We start from the raw sequence: 26,850 nt of genomic DNA, 5'->3' as shown, positions 1-26,850 counted from the left end.
TTACCCCTTCCAACCACTCCACATACACTAGCTGGTCTTCTCAAAGGCAAATCAGGTCTTTTCCCTCCCCATCAGGCCTCTTCTGGACTGCTGCAATGCCCTCCAGACTGTTCCTTCTGTGTCATCTTGTCTGCCCACCCAACACCGTCCTCTTGGCACTGTCCCAGGCTCTGAAGGGAGCAACACAGGCATTCTAGTGTGAGAGACTAAAGATCAGTAAACAAATATATAATATCTTGGAAATAACAAATGCAAAGGAGATGAATACAACAGGAGAAATGGAAAGGGTGGGGCTGGTTTATGTGGGTAGTCATGTGGTCCTCTCAGAAGGGGGCTTTTGAGCAGAGACCTGTTGCAGATGAAACTGGCAGAGGTGAGGGAACATGCCCTGAGGAGGTATAACTAGGGGAAGAGCACCAGGCAGAGGGAACAGCAAGTGCAAAGACCTGAGAAGGGAACATGCTTGGTAGGTTTGAAGACCAAGGAGCCAAGAGTGTGTTTAGAGAGAAGCATGTGAGTGGGAAATGGGAAGCAACTGGACTGAAGGGTAGCAGAGGATAGATTGCATAGGGCATTGCTCTTTTCCCCTTCTGGGGCCAGCTTGTCAATAAAGTTGAGATTTTCACCTGCTGCAGAGTCTCACCTGTCAGCACAGACCTTGCTTTGGCAAATCTGAGCTCGTTCACTATTTTCCTCAAGAGGCACCTCTATAGGCTCCATCCCTAATGAACAAAGGTTAAAAACAAATTTGTCATTATGTAAAAACAACAAATACTTGACTTCAAAATATACTATAACCCTATAGTAACCAAAACAGCATGGTACAAGCATAAAAACAAACACACAGACCAATGTGACAGGATAGAGAACTGAGATATAAATCTACATATTTATAGCCAGCTGATTTTTTACAAAGGTGCCAAGAACAAACATTGGAGCAAGAACAGTTCTCTTCATTAAATCATTCTGGGAAAACTAGATAACCATATGCAGAAGAATGAAACTAGGCCCCTTTCTTTTACCATATACACAAATCAACTCAAAATGGATTAAAGACTTAAATCTAAGACCCCAAACTATTAAACTACCAGAAGAAAACTTTGGGAAAATGCTTCAGGACACTGATCTGGGCAAAGAATTTTTGGATAAGACCTCAAAAGCATCAGCAACAAGAGCCCAAATAGAGAAATAGGATTACAGCAAACTAAAAAGCTTCTGCACAAGGGAAACAACAGAATAAAGAGACAAGCAACAGAATGAGAGGACGTATTTGTCATCTAGCAAGTATCCATCCAGCAAGAGATTAAGAACAAAATATATAAGGAAATCAAATAACTCAACAGTGAAAAAAACAAGTAATTCAATATTTTTAAATAAGCAAATCATCTGAATAGATATTTCTTGAAAGAAGACACGCAAATGCCCAGTCAATATATATTTTTTAAATGGTCAACATCACCAGTCATCAGTGTATACAAACCAAAACCACAATGAGACCTTACCCCGGTGAGAATGGCTATTATCAGAATGACAAAAAATAACAAATGTTGATAAGGATGCAGAGAAAGAACTCTTACACATTGTTGGTGGGAATGCAAATTAGTACAGCCATCACGGAAAACACTACGGAGGTTCTTCAGAAAAATAAAAATAAAAATACCATATGATCCAGCAATCCCACTTCTGAATATTTATCCAAAGGAAAGGAAAATCAGAGGGAAAAAAGAATGGTGGATAGGAGACAGGACTAATGTGCAGCTCCCAGTTAGACAGACAGAACAGCATGTAGAGACTTATACTGTGAACTTTTGCCCCAAGAGCCACTGCAGGAACATACCAGGAAAACTTATAGAATTCACAGACACTTTGAAAGAAGCAACTTGCCGCTGCAAGCACCACAAGATAGCCAAAAACTGATTTCCCAAAGTGTGAGAAGGTGAGAAGCTGGCCCCTGAACACATACCCCCATTGGAAAACCTGAAAATCCAGATCACAAGAGAAGGATTTAACCTTACCTAGAGTTGAAATGGATTTAGGGAGCCCAGAAAAATATAAAAAGTAGAAGTAGTGGGAAGAGCCCTGTAGGGACTCCTGGTCCCCAGCTCGAGCCCCAGGGAAGCCATTCCCAGCCTTATCTCACAGGGGTCCTTGGAAAGGGAAGGCAGCCAGTGGAACTGAGGAAGGGCTTCAGGGTAAAGCAAGCTCCTAGCTTAACTTTGTAATAATTTTGACTGAGCACAAACTTTCCTAAGTAGAATCTGGAGGAGGAGACAAATGGGAAGTGAAGATACAAGCACAGAAGCTGCAGCCAATGGTGCAGGCAGGCAGGGAGGAACAAGGCCTGAGAGCCCTGCTTGCTTTCTTACCAGGAGGCTTGTAGCCTGGGGCAACATCTCAGCCTGCCTACCAGATGCCTGTATATAAACCTTAGTGCAGCTCGGAAGGCACAGTGGGAGTGAGACTGGCCTTGCCAGCTATGTGGGAGCTGGATAAGGTCTGTCACTGCCAGCTTTCCCCCATATCTCTGGAGACCTGTTTGACACAGCAGAAACAGCCATAATCCCCTGGGAACATAACTCCATTTGCCTGAGAACCAGCCCTCCGCCCCCACAGTGGCCACAGCAAATCCCACCCAAAGAGATTATGATCTTAGATTCACCTAACCTGCCCCCACCTGATGGTCTGATGGTTTTTCTCTACCTGCCCTGATAGAAATGATCTATCAGGGTAGATAAAAGAAATGATCTCTTGGGAGCTCCATGGTCCTGTTCATTACCTGAGAAACCCAAGTACTCATCCGAGCCAAGGCAGGGCAAGATTATAACCACCTTCTACTACTGCAGCTGGCATTCTCTTGAAAGCACCACCTTCTGGTTGGAGGCCAACCAACTCAAGCCATTACAGCAACTCATAAGAGAAAACCCTGCTCCAAAGAAGGAGAAAACAACAGCTAATTCCACCATCTGCAACACCCTGGCTAACTCAGAGGTCCTGAGTCTGTCCATGTGACAACTTTACTGCTGACATAATCAGCATTCAAGAAAACCAGTGCACTAAACAAAACTACAACTAAGGACTCCTGCAGAGTCCACTTTATTTCCCTGCCACCTTCACCAGACCAGGTGCTGGTATCCATGATCAGAAGACCTGAAGATGAATCACATCACAGGACTCTTTGCTGACAGTTAGCACCAGCCTGGAGCTCCATAGCCCTGCTGAGTGACTGGAACCAGAAGGGCAATAACAATCGCTGCAGTTTCACTTTCCAGAAGCCCTATCCATAGAGGAAGAGGGAGAGAACCATATCAAGGGAGCACCCCTGGGACAAAAGAATGTGAACAGCAACCTTGAGTTCCAGATCTTTCCACTGAAACAGTCTACCCAAATGAGAAGGAACCAGAAAAGTCATTCCGGTAATATGGCAAAATAAAGTTCTGTAACACCATCAAAAGATCACTCTAGTTCTCCAACAATGGATCCAAACCAAGAAGAAATCTCTGAATTGCCAGAAAAAGAATTCAAAAGGTGACTATTAAGCTACTCAAGGAGGTACCAGAGGAAAGTGAAAACCAATTTAAAGAAATTTTTAAAAAAATACAGGATATGGATGAAAAAATCTCCAGAGAAATAGATGTCATATAGAAAATACGATCACAGTTTCTGGAAATAAACAGCACACTTAGAGAAAAGCAAAATACACTGAAAAGTTTCAGCAATAATATTGAAAAAGTAGAAGAAAGAACTCCAGAGCTCAAAGACAAAGCTTTCGAATTAACCCATTCCAACAGACAAATGAAAAAGAATTTTAAAACATGAACAGAGCCTCCATGAAATTTCAGATTGTGTTAAATAACCAAACATAAGAATAATTGGTTTTCCTGAGGAAGAAGAGAAATCTAAAACTTTGGAAAATTTGTTTGAGGGAATAATCAAATAAAACTTCTCTGGTCTCACTAGAGATCTAGATATTCACATACAAAAAAGCTCAAAGAACACCTGGGAAATTCATTGTAAAAGAATTATCACCTAGGCACATAGTCATCAGGTTAGCTAAAGTGAAAATGAAGGAAAGAATCTAAAGAGCTGTGAGGCAAAAGCATCATGCATCCCAAAAGGAAAACCTATCAGATTAACAGCAAATTTCTCAACAGAAGCCCTGCAAGTCAGAAGGGACTGGGGGCCTATCTTCAGCTTCCTTAAACAAAATAATTATCAGTCAAGAATTTTGCATCCAGTGAAACAAAACTTCATAAATGAAGAAGAGATAGTCTTTTTCAGAAAAACATATGTTGACAGAATTTGTGACTACCAATTCAGCACTACAAAAAAATGCTAAAGGGAGTCCTAAATCTTAAAACAAAACTTTGAAATATATCAAAAATAGAACCTCCTTAACCTATAAATCTCAGACAGCCTATAAAACAATAACACAATGAAAAACAAAAAACAATGGTATTCAGGCAACAACTAGCATGATGAATAGAACAGTACCTCATATCTCAGTACTAATGTTTAAATGTAAATTGCCTAAATGTTCCACTTAAAAGATACAGGATGGTAGAATGGATAAAAATCCACCAACCAAATATCAACTGTCTTCAAGACACTTGCCTAACACATAAGGACTCACATAAACTTGATGAAAGGGGTGGAAAAAATTGCCATGAAAATGGAAACCAAAAGTGAGCAGGAATAGCAATTCTTATAGTCAACAAAACAGACTGTAAAGCAACAACAGTTTAAAAAGACAAAGAGGAACATTAGATAATAATAAAAGACCAGTCCAACAGGAAAGTATCACAATCCTACATCTATATGTACCTAACACTGGAAATGGAGCTCCCAAATTTACAAAACAATTGCTACAATAATAGCGGAGGACTTCAATACTCCACTGACGCACTAGACAGGTCATCAAGACAGAAGGTCAACAAAGAAACAATGGACTTAAACTATACCCTAGAACAAATGGACTTAACAGATATTTATGAAAATTCTACCCAACAACTGCAGAATATACATTCTTTTCATCAGCACATGTAACATTTTCTAAGATGAACCATATGATAGGCCATAAAACAAGTCTCAATACATTTAAGAAAGTCAAAATTATATCAAGTACTCTTTCAGTTCACAGTGGGACAAAATTGGAAATTAACTCCCAAAATAACTCAAAACTATACAAACATATGGAAATTAAATAATCTACTCCTGAATGATCCTTGATTCAACAATAAAATCAAGATGGAATTTTAAAAATTCTTTGAACTAAATGATAACAGTGACATAACCAATCACAACCTGTGGGATACAGAAAAAGTACTGCTAAGAGGAAAGTTCTTAGCACTAAATGCCTACATCAAAAAGTCTGAAAGACCACAAATAGATAATCTAAGGTCTCACCTCCAAAAACTATAGAAAAAAGAACAAACCAAACCCAAACCCAGCAGATAAAAAGAAATAACAAAGATCAAAGTGGAACTACATGAAATTGTAACAAGCAACAAAAACAGACACACACACACACACACACACACACACGATAAATAGAACAAAAAGCTGGTTCTTTGAAAAGATAAACAAAATAAATAAACCATTAGCATGATTAACCAAGAAGAGATAAGATCCAAATAAGAAATGAGATGAGAGATATTATAACTGAAACCACAGAAATATAAAAGACCATTCAAGGCAACTATGAAAGCCTTTATGTACACAAACTAGAAAACCTAGAGGAGATGGATAAATTCCTAGAAACATAAAACCCTCCTAGATTAAACCAGGAAGAAATAGAAACTATGAACAGATCAATAACGAGTAGTGAGGCTGAAATGGTGATTTAAAAACTGCCAATGAAGAAAAGGCCAGGACCAGATGGATTCACAGCTGAATTCTATTAGACATTCAAAGAAGAACTGGTACTAATCCTACTGAAACTATTCCAAATGATAGAGAAAGAGGGAATCCTCTTTAAATTATTCTATAAAGCCAGTATCGCCCTAATACCAAAACTAAGAAAGAACATAAGAAAAAGAAAACAACAGATAAATATCACTGATGAACATAGATGCAAAAATCCTCAATAAAATACTAGCTAACTAAATTCAACAGCATATCACAAAGATAATATACCATGATCAACTGGGTTTCATACCAGCGGTGCAGGGTTGGTTTAACTTACAAGTCAATAGGTGTGATACACTACATAAACAGAAGTAAAAACAAAAATCATATGATTTTTTCAATAGGTGCAGAAAAAACATTTTTAAAAATCCAGCAATCTTTATGATTAAAACTCTCAGCAAAGTCCTAGCCAGAGCAATCAGACAAGAGAAAGAAATAAACGGCATCCAAATCAGTAAAGAATATGTCAAACTGTCACTGTTTGTCAATGATATAACTGTATACCTAAAAACCCCTAAAGACTCATTCAAAAAGCTCCCAGACCTGATAAATGAAATCAGTAAAGTTTCAGAATACAAAATCAATGTACACAAATCAGTAGCACTTCTATACACCAACAGCGACCAAATTGAGAATCAAATCAAGAACTCAATCCCTTTTACAACAGCTGCAAAAAAATTTAAATACTTAGGAATATACCTAATCAAGGAGGTGAAAGATCTCTACAAGGAAAACTACAAAACACTGCTAAAAGAAATCATAGATGACACAAACAAATGGAAACACATCTGATATGGTTTGGCTCTATGTCCCCATTCAAATCTCACCTCGAATTGTAATCCCCACTCATAATGGAGGAAAGTAACTAGATCACAGCAGCAGTTTTCCCTATGATAGTCTCATGACATGAGTTCTCATGAGATCTGATGGTTTTATAAGTGTTTGGAAGTTCCTCCTTCTCCCTTCTCTCTTCTTCCACCATGTGAAAAAAGGTCTTTGCTTCCCCTTCACCTTCCACTATGATTGTAAGTTTCCTGAGGCCTCTCCAGCCATGTGGAACTGTGAGTCAATTAAACCACTTCCTTTATAAATTACCCAGTAATTTCTTTGTAGCAGTGTGAACATGGACTAATACAGTAAATTGATAACACGAGTTTGGGGTGTGGCCATACAGTTACTTGAAAATGTGGAAGTGACTTTGGAACTAGGTAATGGGCAGATGTTGGAACAGTTTGGAGGGCTCAGAAGAAGATAAAAAGATGTGGGAAAGTTTGGAACTTCCTAGAGACTTATTGAATGATTTTGACCAAAATTCTGATAGTGATGTGGGCAATGAAGTAGTCTCAGATGGAGATGAGGAACTTCTTGGTAAGTGGAGCAAAGTTCACCTTGCTATGCTTTAGCGAAGAGACTGGCAGCATTTTCCCCTTGCCATGGATATCTGTGGAACTTTGAACTTGAGAGAGATGATCTGAAATTGAAACTTATATTTAAAAGGGGAGGTAGCAGAGCATAAGAGTTTGGAAAATGTGTAGTCTGACTATGCTATAGAAAAGAAAATACCCATTTTCTAGGGAGAAATTCAAGCCTGCTGCAGAAATTACCTGCTGCATAAGTAACCAGGAGCCAAATGTTAATTGCCAAGACAATGGGGAAAATGTCTCCAGGGCATGTCAGAGATCCTGGTGGCAGCCCCTCCCATCATAGGCTCAGAGGCCTAGGAGGAAAATATGGCTTGATGGGTCAGGCCCAGGGCCCCACTGCTGTGTGTAGCCTTAGGATTTGGTGCCCTGTGACCCAGTCACTCGAGCTCCAGTTGTGGCTAAAGGGGCCAAGGTACAGCTTGACCTGTTGCTTCAGAGGGTACAAGCCTTGAGCTTTGGTGGTTTCCACATGGTGTTGAGCCTGTGGGTACACAGACATCAAGAACTGGGACTTGGGAACCTCCACCTAGATTTCAGAGGATGTATGAAAATGGCTGGATATCCAGACAGAAGTCTGCTGCAGGGGTAGAACCCTCACAGAGAACCTCTGCTAGAACAGTATAGGTTGGAAATGTGAAATTGGACCTTCCACATAGTCCCCACTGGGGCATTGCCTAGTGGAGCTGTCAGAAGAGGGCCACTGTCCTCCAGCCCGCAGAATGATAGCTCCACCAACAACTTGCACTGTGCACCTGGAAAAGCCCTATCACTCAACTCCAGCCCATGAAAAATCTGCCCCCGGCCATGGGAGCCCACCTCTTGCATCTATGTGATCCCCATGTGAGAAATGGAGTCAAAGAAGATCATTTTGGAAAATTAATATTTAATGACTGCCCTGCTGGATTTCAGACTTGCATGGGGAGTGTAGCCCTTTTGTTTTGGCCAATTTACCCCACTTAAAATGGGTATATTTACCCAATGCCTTTACTCCCATTATATCTTGGAAGGAACTAGCTTGTTTTTTATTTTACAGGCTCCTAGGCAGAAGGGACTTGCCTTGTCTCAAATGACACTTTGGACTGTGGACTTTTGAGTTTGCTGAAATTAGTTAAGATTTGGGGGTACTATTGAGAAGGCATGATTGGTTTTAAAATGTCAAAAGACATGACTTGAGAGGGGCCTGGACAGAAGAATATGGTTTGACTCTGTATCCTCATCCAAATCTTATTTCAAATTGTAATCCCTAGGTATCAAGGGAGGGAGGTGATTAGATCATGGGGAGGGTTTATCTCATGTTGTTCTCATAATAGTGAGTGAGTTCTCATGAGATCTGATGGTTTGGTTTTATAAATGTTTGGAAGTTCTGTCTTTGCCCTTGTCTCTCTTGCCACCATGTGAAGAAGGTCCTCACTTCCCCTTTGCTTTCCCCCATGATTGTAAGTTTCATGAGGCCTTCCCAGCCATGTTAAGCTATGAGTCAATTGAACCTCTTTCCTTTATAAATTACCCAGTTTCAGGAATTTCTTTATAGCAGTGTGAAAATGGGCTAATACAACTAATACAAATGGACTAATGTTTATGAATGAGTAGAATCAATATTGTGAAAATGACCATACTGTTAAGAACAATCTACATATCAATGCAATTCCCATCAAAATACCATTATCATTCTTCACAGAACTAGAAAAGAAATGATTCTAAAATTTATATGTTGCCAAGAAAAAAAAAAAAAAAAACAGCCCACTTAGCCAAAGCAAGACTAAGCAAAAAGAACAAATCTGAAGGCATCACATTACCTGACTTCAAACTATACTACAAGGCTATTGTTACCAAAACAGCACGGCACTTGTATTAAAAACAGACACACAGACCAATGGAACAGAATAAAGAACCCAGAAATAAAGCCAAATACTTACAGCCAACTGAACTTTGACAAAGCAAACAAAAACAAAGTGGGAAAGGGGCACCTGATTCAACAAATGGTGCTGGGATAACTGACAAGCCACATGTAAAAAAAATGAAAATGGAACCTCATCTCTCATCTTATACAAAAATCATCTGAAGATAAATCAAAGACTTAAATCTAAGACATAAAACCATAAAAATCCTAGAAGATAACATCAGAAAAACCCTTCTAGATATTAGCTTAAGCAAAGAATTCATGACCAACAACACAAAAGCAAATGTAACAAAAACAAAGATAAATAGATGGGACCTAATTTAAAAAGCTTCTGCACAGCAAAAGAAATAATCAGAAAAATAAAGAGACAATCCACAAAGTGAGAGAGAATATTTACAAACTAAGCATCCAACAAAGGACCAATATCCAGAATCTACAAGAAACTTAAACAAATCAGCAAGAAAAAACAAATAATCCCATCAAAAAGTAGGCTAAGGACATGAATAGAAAATTATCAAAAAAAGATACACAAATGGCCAATAAACATGAGAAAATGATCATCATTACTAATTATCAGGGAAATGCACATCAAAACCACAATATAATTCCACCTTACTCTTGCAAGAATGGCCATAATTTAAAAATTGAAAAATAATAGATGCTGGCATAGATGTGGTGAAAAGGGAACACTTACACTGCTGGTAGGAACATAAACTAGTACAACCACTACAGAAAACAGTATGGAGTTTCCTTAAAAATCTAAAAGTAGAACTATAATTTGATGCAGCAACCTTACTACTGGGTATCTACCCAGAGGAAAAGAAGTCATTATATAAAAAAAAGACACTTGCACACACATGTTTATAGCATCACAATTCACAATTGCAAAAATATGGAACCAGCCTAAATGCTCATCAGCCAATGAGTGGATAAAGAAAATGTGATGTGGGTGTGTGTGTATAAATACACACACACACACACACACACCATGGAATACTACTTAGCCATTAAAAGGAACTAAATAATGGCATTTGCAACAACCTAGATAGAGTTGGAGAATGTTATTCTTAGAAAAGTAATTCAGGAATGGAAAATGAAACACTGTATGTTCTCTTATAAGTGAGAGCTAAGCTATGAAGCCACAAAGGCATAAGAACGACATAATGGATTCTGGGGCCTTGCAGCAAAGGGTGGAAGGGGAATTAGGGATAAAACACTACCAATTGGGTGCAATGTACCCTGCTTGGCTGATGGGTGCACCAAAATCTTGGAAATCACACCTTAAGAATTTATCCATGTACCTAAATATTACCTGTTTCCCAAAAACTATTGAAGTAATAATAATGATAACAAAGGAAAGGAAAATCAGTATGTTGAAGGTATATCTGCACTCCCTTTTATTGCAGAACTATTCCCAATAGCCAAGCTATGGAATCAGCTTAAGTGTTCATCAGTGAGTGAATGGATAAAGAAAATGTGGAATGTGTACGTGTAATGGAATATTATTCAACCATAAAAAAGAAGAAAATTCTGTCATTTGCAGAAACATGGATGAGCCTGAAGGACATTATGTTAAGGTGAAATAAGCCAGGCAGAAAAAGACAAATACTGCATGTTCTCACTCATATGTGGGAATTTTTAGTTAATCTCACAGAAGTAGAGAGTAGAATAGTGGTTACCAGAAGCAGAGAGGACTAGGAGAAAGTAGGGGATAGGGAGAGGTTGGTTAGTGGTTATAAAATCACAGGTATATAGGAGGAACAAGGTCTAGTATTTTGTAGCACAGAAGGGTGATTATAGTTAACGATAATTTACTGAATATTTCAAAATAACTAGAGAAGATTTTACTATCATCCTCAATAAAAGAAATGATAAATATTTGGGGTGATGAATATGCTATATAATTACACTGATTTATCATTACACTGATTTGGTTACATATTGTATGCATGTATTAAAGTATCACATTGTACACCATAAATATGTACATTATTGTGTCTGTTCAAAATTGAAAAATGAATAACTATGTAAATCAAAGCCCATTATTATGAAATATACAAGAATTTTAAGGCCAGGCATGTGGCTCATACCTGGGATCCCAGCACTTTCAGAGGCCAAAGCAGGTGGATCACTTGAGCTCAAGAGTTTGAGACCAGCCTGGGCAACATGGCAAAACTCCATCTCTACTGAAAATAGCAAAAATTAGCTGGACGTGGTGGCACATGCCTATGGTCCCAGCTACTCAGGAGGCTGAGGTAGGAGGATTGCTTGAGGCTTGAGTCGGAAGGTGGAGGTTGCAGTGAGCTGAGATTGTGCTACTGCATTCCAGCCTGGGTGACAGAGTGAGAACCTGTCTCCACAAAAAAGAATTTTAATGACACTAGAATTCTGACACTCAGGCAGTGCCTGAGTCTTAGAAATCTTTTTATAACACGAAGACTTTCTTCATCATTATCAGTGCCACCAATAGTATGTGCACTTAGAAAGCTTCTCATGGAAGAACCTCATGGGGGCAATCACATGCAAGGCTCTAGAGACACTCTATAAATTATTCTGAAAGATTTTTCTCTACTTCTGGATCATCCACATCATGGGGTCATTATTCTCTAAGCTACCTTAAATCCTTTAGAATTAGACAGACAGGAATGAAGGCTTATTCTGTAAAGATATCAGCATAGAGTGTCAAATCTCGTAGCCTCTAGGAGATAGCAACAAATTTCTGCATTAATCACAATTATTGCTTATAAAAAATAAACCCACTTACTATGTCAGTGGAGTTGAAAAATTATTCTTTTTTATTTGTTATACACATCATATATATAAAGGAGTGTGTAACATGCATAGGTAACAGTTTTAAATAACAATAATTAGCATGTGCTAATGTCCTGGGTACTTGAACTTGAACAAGAACAATTTAATAACAATGGACTATATATCAATCTCTCTGATAAAAACAGACATGAATATCACAAAAATACAAAATAATAAAATATTAGCAAACCAAACCCAGCAATGTATTACCAAGTCATTGCCAAGTACCTTTTCCTTAAAATACCAAGGATAGCTCAGTTATAGACAATCTACTAATGTAATACATCACATTAATAGACTATGTGTAAAATTATGATAACCAACAAATGCAGAAAAAGCATTCAGTAAGAAATAAATTTAGTCATGATAAAACTTTTGGCAAAATAAGAAAAGAACTACTGTAGCCTAATAAAATAAATTAAGCAAAAAACTACAGTAAACATCATTCTTATTTTTGAAACTTTAGAAGCATTCCAACAAGTTAGATAAAGAAAGATGTCTTCCATCAGTGCTCCATTCCTCATTATATAGGAAAGATTAACAAATGCAGTAAGACAAGAAAAAGAGAAATAAAAATTAAAAAGAAAGCTACCAAACTATCATTATTAGAAGATGACATGGAAATTAGAACTAAATTGAAAGGCTCCTGCACCCCAGAAGAACATGAAACCAGACTCACTGAAGCTGATACGGAGATTTCCAGCACTTTCTCCCCAGACACCTGGCCCCCAGTGCAGTGCCATACAATCAGAAAGAAAACCCCTCATTCTCAGCTTCACCCAGGAAAGCAAAGGGGCTGATTTGTGTATCTAGCACCTCACCTTCTCCAAGAGAGGTCCCTAGAGGACTGGCTTCTGTCTTCTCAGTCTTAGAGCTCTGAAGGGCCTGGCACAGTGAAGGTACTCACAAGAGAATGGAGGTAGCATCTTGAGCTCCCCAGATTCAACTCACAATAAGCAGATAGAAAACATAGTTACCTGGTTCTCCTAAGAGAGGAAAGAGTTGATAGTGACCCCCTGAATCTCTGGTCAATCTCATTGGTAGGATGAGGCCAGTCCATGAAGTTTAGGAGAGGTGCTTGCTTTGTCTAATGCACAGACACAGGCTGGGTGCAGTGGTTCCTGCCTGTAATCCCAGCACTTTGGGGGACCAAGGTGGGCATTGAGATCAGGAACTCGAGACCAGCATGGCCAAAATGGTAAAACCCCATCTCTGCTAAAAACATGAAAAAATTAGCCTGGTGTGGTAGTGCATGTCTGTAAACCCAGCCACTCGGGAGGCTGAGGCATGAGAATTGCTTGAACCCTGGAGGCAAAGACTGCAATAAACCAAGATCATGACACTGTACTCCAGCCTGGGAAATAAAGAAAAACTGTCTCAAAACAAACAGACAAACAACTAATGCACAGATACCAACATAGAGAGTTGAGGAAAATGAAGAGTCAGGCAAATATGTTCCAAACAAAGGAACAAGATAAATTCCCAGAAACTGACCCTAATGAAACAGAGTAATATGGTTTACATGAAAGAAAATTTAAACTTTTATAAAGACAGTCACCAAAGTCAGGAGAACAGTGTATAAACAAAGTGAATAGTTCAACAAGGAAATAGAAAATGTTAAAAGTAACAGATAGAAATCATGGAGGTGAAGGACACAGTAACTGAACTGAAAAAAAATGTTTATAAGAGAAGTCCAACAGCAGACTAGATGAGCAAAAGAAAAGAAAAGCAAACTTGAAGATAGGTCATTGCAAATAATTCAGTTAGAGGAGCAAAAAGAAGTAAGAATTTAAAAGGATGAAGGAAGCCTAGGGGATTATGAGACATCATCAAGTAGGCCAATATATACATTATGGGAGTCTAAAAAGTTGAAACGAGTGAGAAAAGAAAAGAAAGCTTATTTTTAAAAAATGGCTGAAAACTTCCCAAATCCAGGAAGAAAATGGACATCCAAATTCAAAAAGCCCAATGGATATCAAATAAGATAATCTTAAAAAATCCGCACCAAGAAACACATAATCAGATTGCCAAAAGTCAAAAGCTGAGAAAATGTACCACTACTAGACCTGATGTATAAGAAATGCAAAAGAGAGTTCCTCAAATGGAAACTAAAGGACACTACACAGCAACACAATAGCATAAGAAAGCATGAAATTTGCTATAAAGTAAGTAAATAGACAAATAAATAAAATTATGTTACTATTGGTAGTGGGTAACATTTTTAATCCTAGCATAAAAGTAAAAAAAAAATACTTAAAATAGCTACAAAAATAAGTCAAAAGATGAAAGTATTAAAAAAATAGATATGAAAGTATGTTAAAATATATGCTGGGCACAAGGGCTAATGCTTGTAATCCCAGCTATGAGGAGGCTGAGCCAGAAAGGTTTCTTAATTACTGGGTATATACCCAAAGAAATATAAATTATTCTATTATAAAGACACATGTACACATATGTTCATTACAGCACTATTCACAATAGCAAAGACATGGAATCAACCTAAATGCTCATCAATAATAGACTCAAATGGTATTTCTGTCTTTAGTGTCATGATTCCTCAAACACCTATCTTCCACAATGGCTGAACTAATTTACACTCCCACCAATAGTGTATAAACATTCCTTTTTCTCCACAACCTCATGAGCAACTGTTATTTTTTGACCTTTTAATAATAGTCATTCTGACTAGTGTTAGATGGCATCTCATGTAGTTTTGATTTGCATTTCTCTAATGATCAGTGATGCTGAGCTTTTTTTCATATGATTGTTAGCTACATGTATGTCTCCTTTTGAAAAGTGTCTGCCCATGTTCTTTGCCTACTTTCTTACGGTGTTGTTTCTTGTAAATTTGTTTAAGTTCGTTATAGATACTGGATATTAGACCTTTGTCAGATGCATAGTTTGCAAACATTGTCTCCCACTCTGTAGACTGTTTACTCTGTTGATCATTTATTTTGCTATGCAGAAGCTCTCTAGTTTAATTAAATGTCATTTGTCAATTTTTGCTTTTGTTGCAATTACTTTTGGTGTCTTCACTAGGAAACCTTTGCCGTTGCTTTTGTCCTGAATGATATTGCCTAGATTGGAGAGAACTCATCTTTTAAAATGTTTTAAAGATTTAACTGGGCATCATTTCTGGGCCTTTTGGCTAAGAGCAAGTGAAGATTTAACTGGGCATGGGCCAGGCACAGTGGCTTACACCAGTAATCCCAGCACTTTGGGAGGCCAAGATGAGCAAATCACCCGAGGTCAGGAGTTCGGCACCAGCCTGGCCAACATGGTGAAACCCCATCTCTACTAAAAATATAAAAATTAGCTGGGTGTGGTGGCATTTGCCTGTAATCCCAGCCACTTAGGAGGCTGAGGGAGCAGAAATGCTTGAACCCAAGAGGCAGAGGTTGCAGTAAGCCGAGATCATGCCACTGTACTCCAGCCTGGGTGACAAAATGAGACTCCATCTCAAAAAAAAAAAAATTTAGCTGGTCATGGTGGCACATATCAGTAGTCTCAGCTACTCAGTAGGCTGAGGCAGGAGGATCACTTGAACCCAGGAGTTCAAGACTATAATGAGCTATGATCATGTCACTGCACTCCAGTCTGGGCAACAGAGTGAGACCACATCTCTTGAAATGTATACATATGTGCTAAAAGATACACAATATGGGCCAGGGGTGGTGGCTCATGCCCATAATTCCAGCACTTTGGGAGGCCAAGGTGGATGGATTGCTTAAGTTCAGGAATTCAAGACCAACCTGAGCAATATGGTGACACTCAGTCTCTAACATAAAAATTAGCCAGGCATGGTGGCATGTGCCTGTGGTCCTAAGCTACTCAGGAGGCTCGAGTGGGATGATTGCTGAGCCTGGGTGGCAGAGGTTGCAGTGAGTCAAGATCACATCACTGTACTCCAGTCTGGGCAACAGAGCAAGATGCTGTCTCAAGAAAAAAAAAGAAAATACACAATATGAATAGATGTAAATTCTGACAACCATACCTAAAGTATGGGGAGCAAAGGTTAAAGTATAGTGTTTATGTTCGTGATTAAACTTGCTGTCAGCTTAAAATAGACTATTATAACCCTAAGATATTTTACGTAAGCCCCAAAATAACTACAAAAAAAAAAACTATAGAAGTTACACAAAAAGGAAAAGATAAAGGAATTAAAACCCAACAATATAAAATATCAACAAAACACAAAGACAACAAGAAATGAAAAGATAGACAAAAAGAACTATAAGACTAACAGAAAACAACTAGCCAAATGGCAATATCAAATCCTTATTAATAATTACTCTAAGTATATTTGATTAAACTCTCTAATCAAAAGACAGAGAGTTTAAAATCGCTGAATAAACAGACCATAAAAATACCCAACTGTATGCTGTTTACAAGAAACTGATTTTAGGTTTAACTATATACATAGGCTGAAAATAAAGAGATGGAAAAAGATATTCCATACAAATGGTAACCAAAAGAGAGTAGGAGTGCCTATACTTATATCAGTCAAAATGGATTTTCAAGTCAAAAACTATCACAAGAGATAAAGGACATTTTATAATTATATAATTGTTATATACCAGGAGTATATAACAATTACAAATATATATGTACTCAACATCAGAGCGCCTAAGTACATAAAGCAAACATTGACAGAACTGAAAGGAGAAATAGATAGCAATACAAAAATAAACTCAATAATGGACAGAACATGGAGACAGAAGAACAATAAGGAAAAGGAGGACTTAAATCATACTGTAGACCAAATAGACCTAATAAACATATATATATATATATATATGAACATTTCCAAACTCATATATATACATATATATATATGATATTTTACCCAATAGCAAAAGAATACACTTTCCTCTAAGGCACACACAGGTCTTTCTCTAGGATAGATCACATATTAGGTCTTAAAACAAGACTTAAAAAAAAAGAAGAAGACTTAACAAATTTAAGAAGACTGAAATCACATCAAGTTTCTGACCACAATGAAATGAAACTAGAAATCAGTAGCAGCAGGAAAATGGAAAAATTCACAAATATGTGGAAATAAAACCACACACTCTTAACCATTTGATCAAAGAAGAAATTTTTTAAAATTATAAAATACCAAAGACAAACAAAAACATAAAATATCAAAATTTATGGGATATGGCAAAAGCAGCACTAAATAGTAAGCTCATGGCATTAAGTGTCTACAGTAAAAAAGAGGAAAGATCTCAAACCTAATTTACACCATAAGAGCTATAAAAAAGAGAATAAAATAAACCCAAAGTTAACACAAGGAAGGAAACAGCAAAGATTGCAATGGAAATAAATAAAATAGAAAAATGTAAAACATTAACACAACTATGTTGGATTTTTGAAAAGATAAACAGAATTGACACCTTTTAGCTAGACTAAGAAACATTGAAAACTCAAATAAAATCTGAAATGAAATAATGCCATAGAAACAAAATATTTTAAGAGATTACTATAAACAACTACATACCAACAAACTGGATAACCCAGAAGAAATGCATAAATTCCTAGAAACATACCACCTAATGAAACTAAACGTGAAAAAAATAAAGGCTGAGCAAACCTGAAACTAATATGAAGATTGAATCAGTAATCAAAAACCTCTCAATAAAGAAAAGCCTATATCCAAATGGCTTCACTGGTGAAAGCTATCAAATATTTAAAGAATTCGTGCCAAGTCTTCTCAAAACCCTTCTTAAAAACTAAGAGGAGGGAACATTTCCAAACTCATTTTATGAGGCCAGGATACATTTTCTTGATACTAAAGCCAGACAATGACAATTGCAGGCCAATATCCCTGATGAATCTAAACACAAACATCCTCAGCAAAATACTAGCAAACTGAATCTAACAGAATAATAAAAGGGACATACACCATGAGAAAGTGGGCTTATTCTTGGGATGTAAGGACGATTCAACATAAGAAAATCTCTTAATGTGAAATACTACATTTACAGAATAGAGGGTAAAATAATCATCTCAATTGACCCAGAAAAAGCATTTGACAAAATTCAACACCCTCTTATAATAAAAACTCAATAACATAGGAATCGAAGGCCTCAACATGTTACCTCAAGATTATAAATGCCATATGAAAAGCCTACAACTAATATTATACTCAGTGATGGAAAACTGAAGACTTTTTCTCTAAGATCAGGAACAAGGCAAAGAAGCCCATTCTTGCCTCCACTATTGGAAGGCATTCAAATTGGAAAAGGAGAAGTAAAATTGTCCTTATTTGATCAGAAAACATGATCTTATATGTTAAAAAATTCTAAATACTCCATTTTTTAAAACCATTAGAACTAATAAATGAATTCAGTAAAGTTGCAGAATACTGGATACACAATCAACATACAAAAATCTATCACATGTCTATACACTAAAAGCAAACACTCTGAAAAGGAAGTAAGAAAACCAATCCCACTTATAATAGCACAAAAAAGTGTACAATATCTAGAAATAAACTTATCTAAGCCAGGCATGGTGGCACACGCATGTTGTCCCACCTACTCAAGAAGCTGGAGGGGGAGGATTGCTAGAGCCCAGGAGCTCAAGGCTACAGTGAGTTATGATCATGCCACTGCACTCCAGTCTGGGCAACAGAGTGAGACCTTGTCTTTTAAAAAAAAAAAAATACTTATCTAAGGAAGTGAAATACTCATATTCTGAAAACTGCAAAATATTAATGAAAAATTAAAGACACAAGCAAGAAATTAAACAAATGGAAAGATTTTCCATGTTCATGGATTAGAGAAATTAATAGTTAAAATGTCTACACAGCCCAAAGTAATCTATAGATTCAATGCAATGCCTATCAAAATTGAAATGGCATTTTTTTTACAGAAATAGGACAATTCTAAAATTCACATAAACCCACAAAAGATGACAAATAAATTAATCTTGAGAAAGAAGAACAAAGCTGGAGTCATCAAATTTCCTGATTTTAAATATATCACTCTAGCTATAGTAATCAAAACAGTCTAGTACTGGCACAAAGACAGATATATAGACTAATGGAACAGGCTAGAGAGTCCACAAATAAATCCATTCCTATATGGTCAACTTAATCTTTGAGGAGGGTGTCAAGAAAACACAATGGAGAAAAGATAGTCTTTTCAACAAATGGTGTTGGGAAAACTGGATATCCACATATAAAAGAATAAAAGTGGACCCTTTTCTTACATCATACAAAAATTTCAACTCAAAATGGATTAGAGATTTAAGCATAAGATCCCAAAACGTAAAGCTCTGGAAGAAAACATAGGGGAAAAACTTCATGACATTGGTCTTGGCAATAATTTCGTCAGTATGACACCCAAAGCACAAGTAAGTGAAAATAGACAAATGGGACTATATCAAACTAAGAAGCTTCTGCACAGCAGAGGGAACAATTAACAAAGCGAAAAGGCAACCTGTGGAATGAGAAAAAATATTTCCAAACAATTTATCTGAAAAAGCAGTTAACCTCCACGATAAACAAGGAACTCTTACAACTCAACAGTAAACAAACAAAAAACCAAATAACCTAATTTTTAAAAGGGTTAAGAACCTGAACAGATGTTTCTCCAAAAAAGATGTACTAATAGTCAATGGGTATATGAAAAACATGTAATATCACTAATAATCAGAAAAATGCAAATCAAAATCAAAATGAGCTATCACTCTACACCTGTTAGGATGGCTATTGTCAAAAGAAAACAAACCAAAAAAAGACAGTGTTGTTGAGAATGTGGAAACACTTGAGCCCTTGCAACCACTGGTGGGTATGCAAAGTTGTTCAGTTAATATGAAAAACAATATTGAGATTCCTTAGAAAATTAAAAATAGAACTACCACATGATTCAGTGATCCCACTCTGGGTACCAATCCAAAATAACTTCAATCACAATACTGAAGGGTATCCTGAGCACTCCCAAAGTTCATTGCAGCTCTATTTACAATAGTCAAGATATGGATACAATCCGAATGTCCATTAAGAGATAAATAAAGTCAATGTGGTATATTTATTCAATGGAATACTACTCACTCTTAAAAAAGAGATTCTGCTATATGTGACAACAAACAATTTAAAAAAGGGGGGGATATTAGGGCTGGGCATGGTGGCTTATGCCTATAATCCCAGCACTTTGGGAGGCCAAGGCAGGCAGATCACCTGAGGTCAGGAGTTTGAGACCAGCCTGACCAACATGAAGAAACCCCATTCTCTACTAAAAATACAAAATTAGCCAGGTTTGGTGACACATGCCTGTAATCCCAGCTACTCAGGAAGCTGAGGAAGGATCATCACTTGAACCCAGGAGGTGAAGGTTGCAGCGAGCTGAGATCTCGCCACTGCACTCCAGCCTGGGCAACAAGAGCAAAACTCTGTCTCAAAAAAAAAGGGAGGGGGGGATATCAAGACACATTCTATAACTCTAGTAATAACACTTGCCTCTTGGTTCAAGAAAAAATAAACCACAGGAACAGAATAGAGAACACTTATAGCCAAGAAACGCAATCATGAATGTATGGAAATGTTATGTATCACAAAAGTACACCTACAAGTTAGGGAGAAAATGGGAATGTTCTAAAAATGGTAGGTGGGATAGGGAAGGAGGAGGAGTGAGACTCAGGAGAGTTCCACAGGGAATTTCTTCTATATCTGCAATGTTTTTTAATCTTTTTTTTAAACCCAGTACCACAACTGCTATGTAATGTTGTTTATATGCATGTATGTATGTATGTATGTATGTATGTTAAAAAAGAAAAAGGAAGAGGAGGAGGAGGACCTACCAGAAATGTGGCCAAATGTTAAGATTTGCTAAAATTAAATGCTGTAATTGTGTATTATTTTTTATACCTGTGCTGTCCAACACTGTAGCATAGCTACATGTAGCTATTTAAATTAATTAAAATTAAATAAAATTTAAAATTCATTTCCAGTGTCCCACTAGCCACATTTCAATAGTCACATGTGACTGGTGGTTACTAAACTGGACAAGGAATAGTTTGAACATTCTCAACATCACAGAAAGTTCTACCAGACAGAGCGGGCCTATACTTTTTTATAGGTTTGATTGTTCGTAATAAAAATCAGCAAGGAAGAATAGAAGCCTGCAGTATACATTATGATGAGTTAAGAAAATAAAAGGAACTCAAGCAAAAAGGACATCATCTAGTTCATATAAAATTTATATCTTTTTTTTTTATTTCTTTTGAGACATAGTCACCCTCTGTCACCCAGGCTGGAGTACAGGGGTGTGATCTGGGCTGACTGCAATCTCCACCTCTGGGGTGCAAATGATTCTCCTGCCTCAGCCTCCTGAGTAGCTGGGATTACAGGTGTATCACCATGCTCAGCTTATTTTTGTATTTTTAGTAGAGACAGGGTTTTGCCATGTTGGCCAGGCTGATCTCGAACTCCTGACCTCAAGTGATCTGCCCACCTCGGCCTTCCAAAGTGTTGGGATTACAGGCGTGAGCCACCAGGCCTGGCCCCTCTTTACTGTCTGGACTGTCAGATCTTTACCTCTCCCAAAATCTCCCAAGGCGAAAGGGGAACAAACTCTTTGTTGTATTTCCTAGACAATATTTCCTTTACTTTCAGGTTATTTTACCCATGTTTTCCCTCGAGACAAGGTCTGGCTCTGTCGCCCAGGCCAGAATGCAGTGCCACGATCTTGGCTCACTGCAACCTCTGCCTCCTGGATTCAAGCGATTCTTGTGCCTCGGCCTCTCGAGTAGCTGGGCACATACCACCACGCCCAGCATAATTTTTTAATTGTTTGTAGAGATGAGGTCTCATTACATTGCCCAGGCTGATGGGTTATTTTAAGATTTGGTAGAAGCAAGCCACTATTTTGCTTTCATATGAATATAAAAACTTGAGAGCTGCTCTGTGAAAATGACAGTTTTCCCACCTTTGGCTTTAATGACCATGATCCTTTGCTGCAGGTCAATGAAGGGCTGGATCAGGCAGAGCCGCGGTTCCTGCTTCTGACTCAGGCAAACACCGTTGTGATTCACAACCATCCAGCTCCGGTCATATAGCAGCCCTTGGTTTCCTACAGGCCACCTGGTCACCTAAACAAAAAGGTAGGTATGTCTTAGGCCAGGGCTCTCCCAAAGATGGTCTGCACCCATTTGCGTAGTGGTTGTACAAACACAGATGGACTTCATGCATTCAGCACCTACTCTGGAAGGAAGAAAGAGGGGAAGAGAAGAAACAAACAAAGAGGAAAATGCAAAGGAGATGATGTGGGAGCTACACATCTCCCATTCAGCCTCCAGGTCCACACTCCACCCTTCTCACTTCAGACCATGTTTTAAGTAGGTAATGCCCGTACATGGTATGACAGAGTACAGGAGTCTGCAGTGAAAAGCGAGCCTCCTTTACAGCTGGTTCCAGCCATTGCTCTTGTTTTTTGTTTGTTTGTTTGTTTTTTCTTGTTTGTTTGTTTCGTTTGTTTTTAAGACCGAGTCTTGCTCTGTTACCCAGGCTGGAGTGCAGTGGTACAATCTCAGCTCGCTGAAACCTCCACCTCCTGGGTTTCAACTATTCTCCTGCCTCAGTCTCCTGAGTAGCTGGAATTACAGGTGCCTGCCACCATGCCCAGCTAATGCTTGTATTTTTAGTAAAGACAGGGTTTCCCTATGTTAGCCAGGCTGGTCTTGAACTCCTGACCTCAAGTGATCTGCCTGCCTTTGCCTCCCAAAGTGCTAGGATTATAGGCATGAGCCACCACACCCAGCCCTTTACCCTTGTATATCCTTCCTTAGCAGTGGTACCTATCCAGGTATTTCAAAATAGTATAGAAGTATCTCTCTATTAAAAATACAAAAAATTAGCCAGACAAATTGCTTGAACCTGGGAAGCAGAGGTTGTAGTGAGCCGAGATCACCTCATTGCACTCCAGCCTGGGTGACAAGAGAGAGACTCTGTATCAAATAAAAAATTAAAATTAAAAATAAAATAAATAAATTGAGTAGAGCCAAGCGTGGTGGCTCATGTCTAGAATGCCAGCACTTTGGGAGGTTGAGGCAGGGGGATCACTTGAGGCCAGGAGTTTGAGACCAGTCTGATCAACATAGCAAGACCCTGTCTCTAAAAAGAAATGCGAATTAAAAAGTAGCCTGGCATGGTAATGTGGGCCCATAGTCTCAGCTATTCAAGAGGCAGAGGTGGGAGGATAGATTGAGACCAGGAGTTCAAAACTGGAGTGAGGTTTGATGACACCACTGTACTCCAGCCTGGGTGAGAGAGTGAGATCCCATCTTGAGAAAATAATAATCAAATGAATAAAGTGAGTAGCAAGTAAGAAATCTTTCAGCACAGAATAAAGCTTTCCTGAGAAACTAGTTTTAAATTGTTTCCTCAAAAAGACGCTGGCTTTTTCAACGACCAAAAAAACAAGGTACAAACATTCTTCCTGGTGGTGTGTTTCTCTAAAAGAAAAAAAAAAGCTAATATTAAATTTGCTAGAGTCTGCTGATGGAAAAAAATAAAACCACCAGTTAGGTGGGTATAGGTATCAAAAGCTGCCGTCACAGAATAACAAGATGCATTGACGGTTTCTAACTTTGCTTGTTTTCCTTCCAACAGGGTCTCTGAAGTGCAGTTTCCCAGCATACAGCTGACCTGTACAAGAGATGTACCTGCCCCACAAGGGGCTCCCTCCTGCAGCTCCTTCCACCACACCTCTGGGTTCACCTCCCACAGATGTGAAACCTTATCAACCCATCCTGCTTTTGCAAGATGGTGAGATCCTGAACTGATGGAGATGATGCTCTTTGGGTTGACCGTTCTGGCAGGAACAGTCAGCTGTGGAGCAATAGAAGAAGCTTCATGCAGTTGTGAGAAGGTCCCAAGCTTAGAAACAGTGGCCCACATCGAAGAAAGGCTGCAGCATCCTCACAAGATGTCATGGTGGTTCCCTAAGCCATCTGGGGGTTTAATTGGGGATTTAGCTGGGGATAGTCAGCTGGGGGGCTACATTTCTGTAAGTTTCATTTGTCCCTTCCACTTATTTCCTAGGCTACTAGACCAATTCACTTTCATCTCATTTCTTCTTTGAAACTTTATTTTTGCAAGGATGTGCTTTCTCTGAGTGCAGAGAGAATTAGTCCAATTGCGGCTCTGCTGGCTTCCTGCCCCCAGCCTTTGCAGGAGTGGTTGTCCACAGGTTAGGTTTTAACAGCACCAGCATGTGACAGCATGGGTGCAGTGTCCCTTCAATGAGGGCTTTTCCTGAGCCCTCTGGTCTGCTGAAGAAGGGTGTGTAGACAAAGGCAAAGGTTCAGAGTTCTGACTACAGCCCAGGTCATAGATGTCCCAGCAATGCACACTGAAGGGAGCCCAGCTACCCTCAGCAGTAAAGAGGCAAAAAAGTGACATTATTTACTGATGCCACAATTTTTTGAAGTATATTTTAAGCTTAAATAAAAGCAATTATAGTGCACAGAGCTCCCATAAGCCCTTCACTCCGATTCTCTGATTATTGACTTTTCTAAATCATTTGAGAATAAGTTGCAAAATGATGCCTCATCACCCCCATTATACTCTACTGTACATATTCTAAGTATCAGGACACTCTCTGACATAATTGCAGCACAACCATCACAATTAGAAATTATCATTGGCACGATATTACATCTAATCAATATCATTCAAATTCCACCTCTGCCGTCTGCATCGAATCTCATGTTTTGCATACATTTGTGGGGTCTCTCTAGTCTCCTTCAGTCTTCTCCTGTCCTTCACAACCTTGATATTTTTGAGGAGTACAGTCCAGCTACCTTACTAAATGTCTCTTAATGTGGGATTATCTGAGCTTCCTTATGATTTCTGCATTTTTGGCAGACATGCCACAGGAGTAATGCTATGTTCTTCTCTGTGCATTCCAGGAGACACACCCATTCCTTTGTCCCAAGGTTGGTGATGTCAACTTCTGTCACTTGGTTAACATGGGGTCTATTAGGTTTCTCCATTGTAAAATTCATCAATAAGTAGGTGGTACTTACTAATTAGTAAGTTGTTTATAGACAGATATTTTTAGAATATGCAGATATCCTGTTACTTATCAAATTTTCATTCATTAGATTTAGCATCTATTGATAATATTGTATAAATCAATTATCAGCATGATGGTTGCAAAGCGGCAGTTTTTAAAATTATTTCATTGATTTATTAGTTGGTATTCTACAGTTGGGTTGAGCTTCTTCTCCATTTATTCACTAATTCATTTTTACTCCCTTCTGGACTCACAGATTCCTGTGTTGCTCAAATGCTCACCACCCATCACTATCAGCACTTATTTTTATGCACACATTGCCACAGACTTGGCCAATGGGAGCTCCTTCAAGCTGGCTCATGTGTCCGTTTGCATATCTTCAGGTCACCTGGGCAAAGTGCTTAACCTCAAAACCCTCAGGCTCCATATCTATAAAATAGGGATAATATTACTATCCACCTCATATGACCATTTCGAGGATCAGATGAAACAAATAAGCACATCCAATGCTTCAGCACAGAGTCAGCGCACACATTCAGTGAAAGTTACAGCTATCATTAATAACAGGAATGACACATTCGCCTCTCAGAAATGGTCCTCTCAGGAACCCCCCTGAGCAGAGTCATGTTCACAAGTCAGCACAGACCAAGAAAGAGAGAACGAGAATGGCTTTTCTCACCACAACACTCTGATGAATTTTTACTTTTTTTAAGCTTTTCTTCACTTTATCAAAAAATAGAAAGAGAGTAAACAAAGAGAAGCGTTTCTGTGCTGCTGTGAAAGTCCTTACCTCGAATGCAGCACAGGATTTGATTGGATAAAGGTAAAGGTTAGTGATAACATGTGCCCCAAGGGCCCCCTCCAGGACTCCTGCAGCTTTCTCTGAAGGAGTCTGCTGGATTCTGGTGACATCACATACAGGTGGGGCCACAGGCGCAGCATTCACAGCAGTGGGTGAGTTGTTCCAAACCCTGGAGCCTGTGAGGGCATCTTCCCGAGGCGAGAGGCTATGTCTGTGCACGACAGCAGGTGCAACATCAGCCTGGCCCTCTGCTGATGGGGCTTCAGAGTCCCGGGTGTCAGCACAGGCCTGAGAGATAGGCCAGCCCCCTGATGAGTGCAGGCAGGTGTCTATGATGAACCTGAGAAAGGCCTGGGCATCGTCAAGCGTTGACATGTATCCAAATGAAATCCTCACAGATCCTGTGGGATGCCCATCAATGAGGTCCATATTGTCCCCACAGACATGACCAGCCTAGGATAAGAAAGAAATGCACCAGCCAGAGTAACCCATTTCTCATAGAGACATTGGAAACGGTTTTCAAAATAAATTTTGTCAATTTTAAAACTAACCCAGGAAAACAAAACTGAAACATTAACATGTGCTGTGTGTCTGAGACATGAGTCAGCTCCGTACACTCAGGGGACCACTTTCTGGATCTCATTTTGCTCAACTGTAAATTGAGACCAATATCAATCTCAAAGAGGCCATTAAAAAGTTTCATAGAAACACTTCATAGAAAACATTTACCTAGAGCCAGGCACAGGGCTGGCTTACAGAGGGGTCAAAACACACACTGAAGTTTCAGAAGCACCGAGGGGTTGACCTCAGGGTCTACCCGGGACTGAGATGGGAGAAACATCACTGGACACTCTCATGAGCCTGTCAGTACTGAAGGGAGGCCTGCATCCCTGAGAGCTGCCCCTTGACAACAGGGAAAGTCAGATATGCTGCCCCTGCAAATGACCAGCCTGGGGCCACTATGAAGGCCAAGGTCAGCTTGAGGGC

At 38.8% G+C, this 26,850-nt stretch overlaps 1 protein-coding gene across 2 annotated transcripts in view; it reads right to left on the bottom strand.

Moving 5' to 3' along the window:
* Window positions 1–26,850, bottom strand: part of MOCOS (molybdenum cofactor sulfurase) — a 79,082-nt gene that overhangs the window by 25,671 nt on the left and 26,561 nt on the right. Inside the window, exons 8-10 of one of the 2 annotated variants that reach the window (XM_002757174.7) lie at window positions 25,852–26,316; window positions 21,972–22,134; window positions 644–722 (exon numbers count right to left, since the gene is read on the bottom strand). In XM_002757174.7, the coding sequence (XP_002757220.5) occupies window positions 644–722; window positions 21,972–22,134; window positions 25,852–26,316 (707 nt within the window). The remainder of the gene's footprint in view (window positions 1–643; window positions 723–21,971; window positions 22,135–25,851; window positions 26,317–26,850) is intronic. The other variant, XM_035270892.3, reaches the window with a different exon arrangement.

Source organism: Callithrix jacchus, chromosome 13, assembly GCF_049354715.1.
Source record: "Callithrix jacchus isolate 240 chromosome 13, calJac240_pri, whole genome shotgun sequence".
NCBI lineage: Eukaryota > Metazoa > Chordata > Mammalia > Primates > Cebidae > Callithrix > Callithrix jacchus.
The sequence above is the reverse complement of the archived record's forward strand: the minus strand, read 5'-3'. Positions and strand labels throughout refer to the sequence as shown.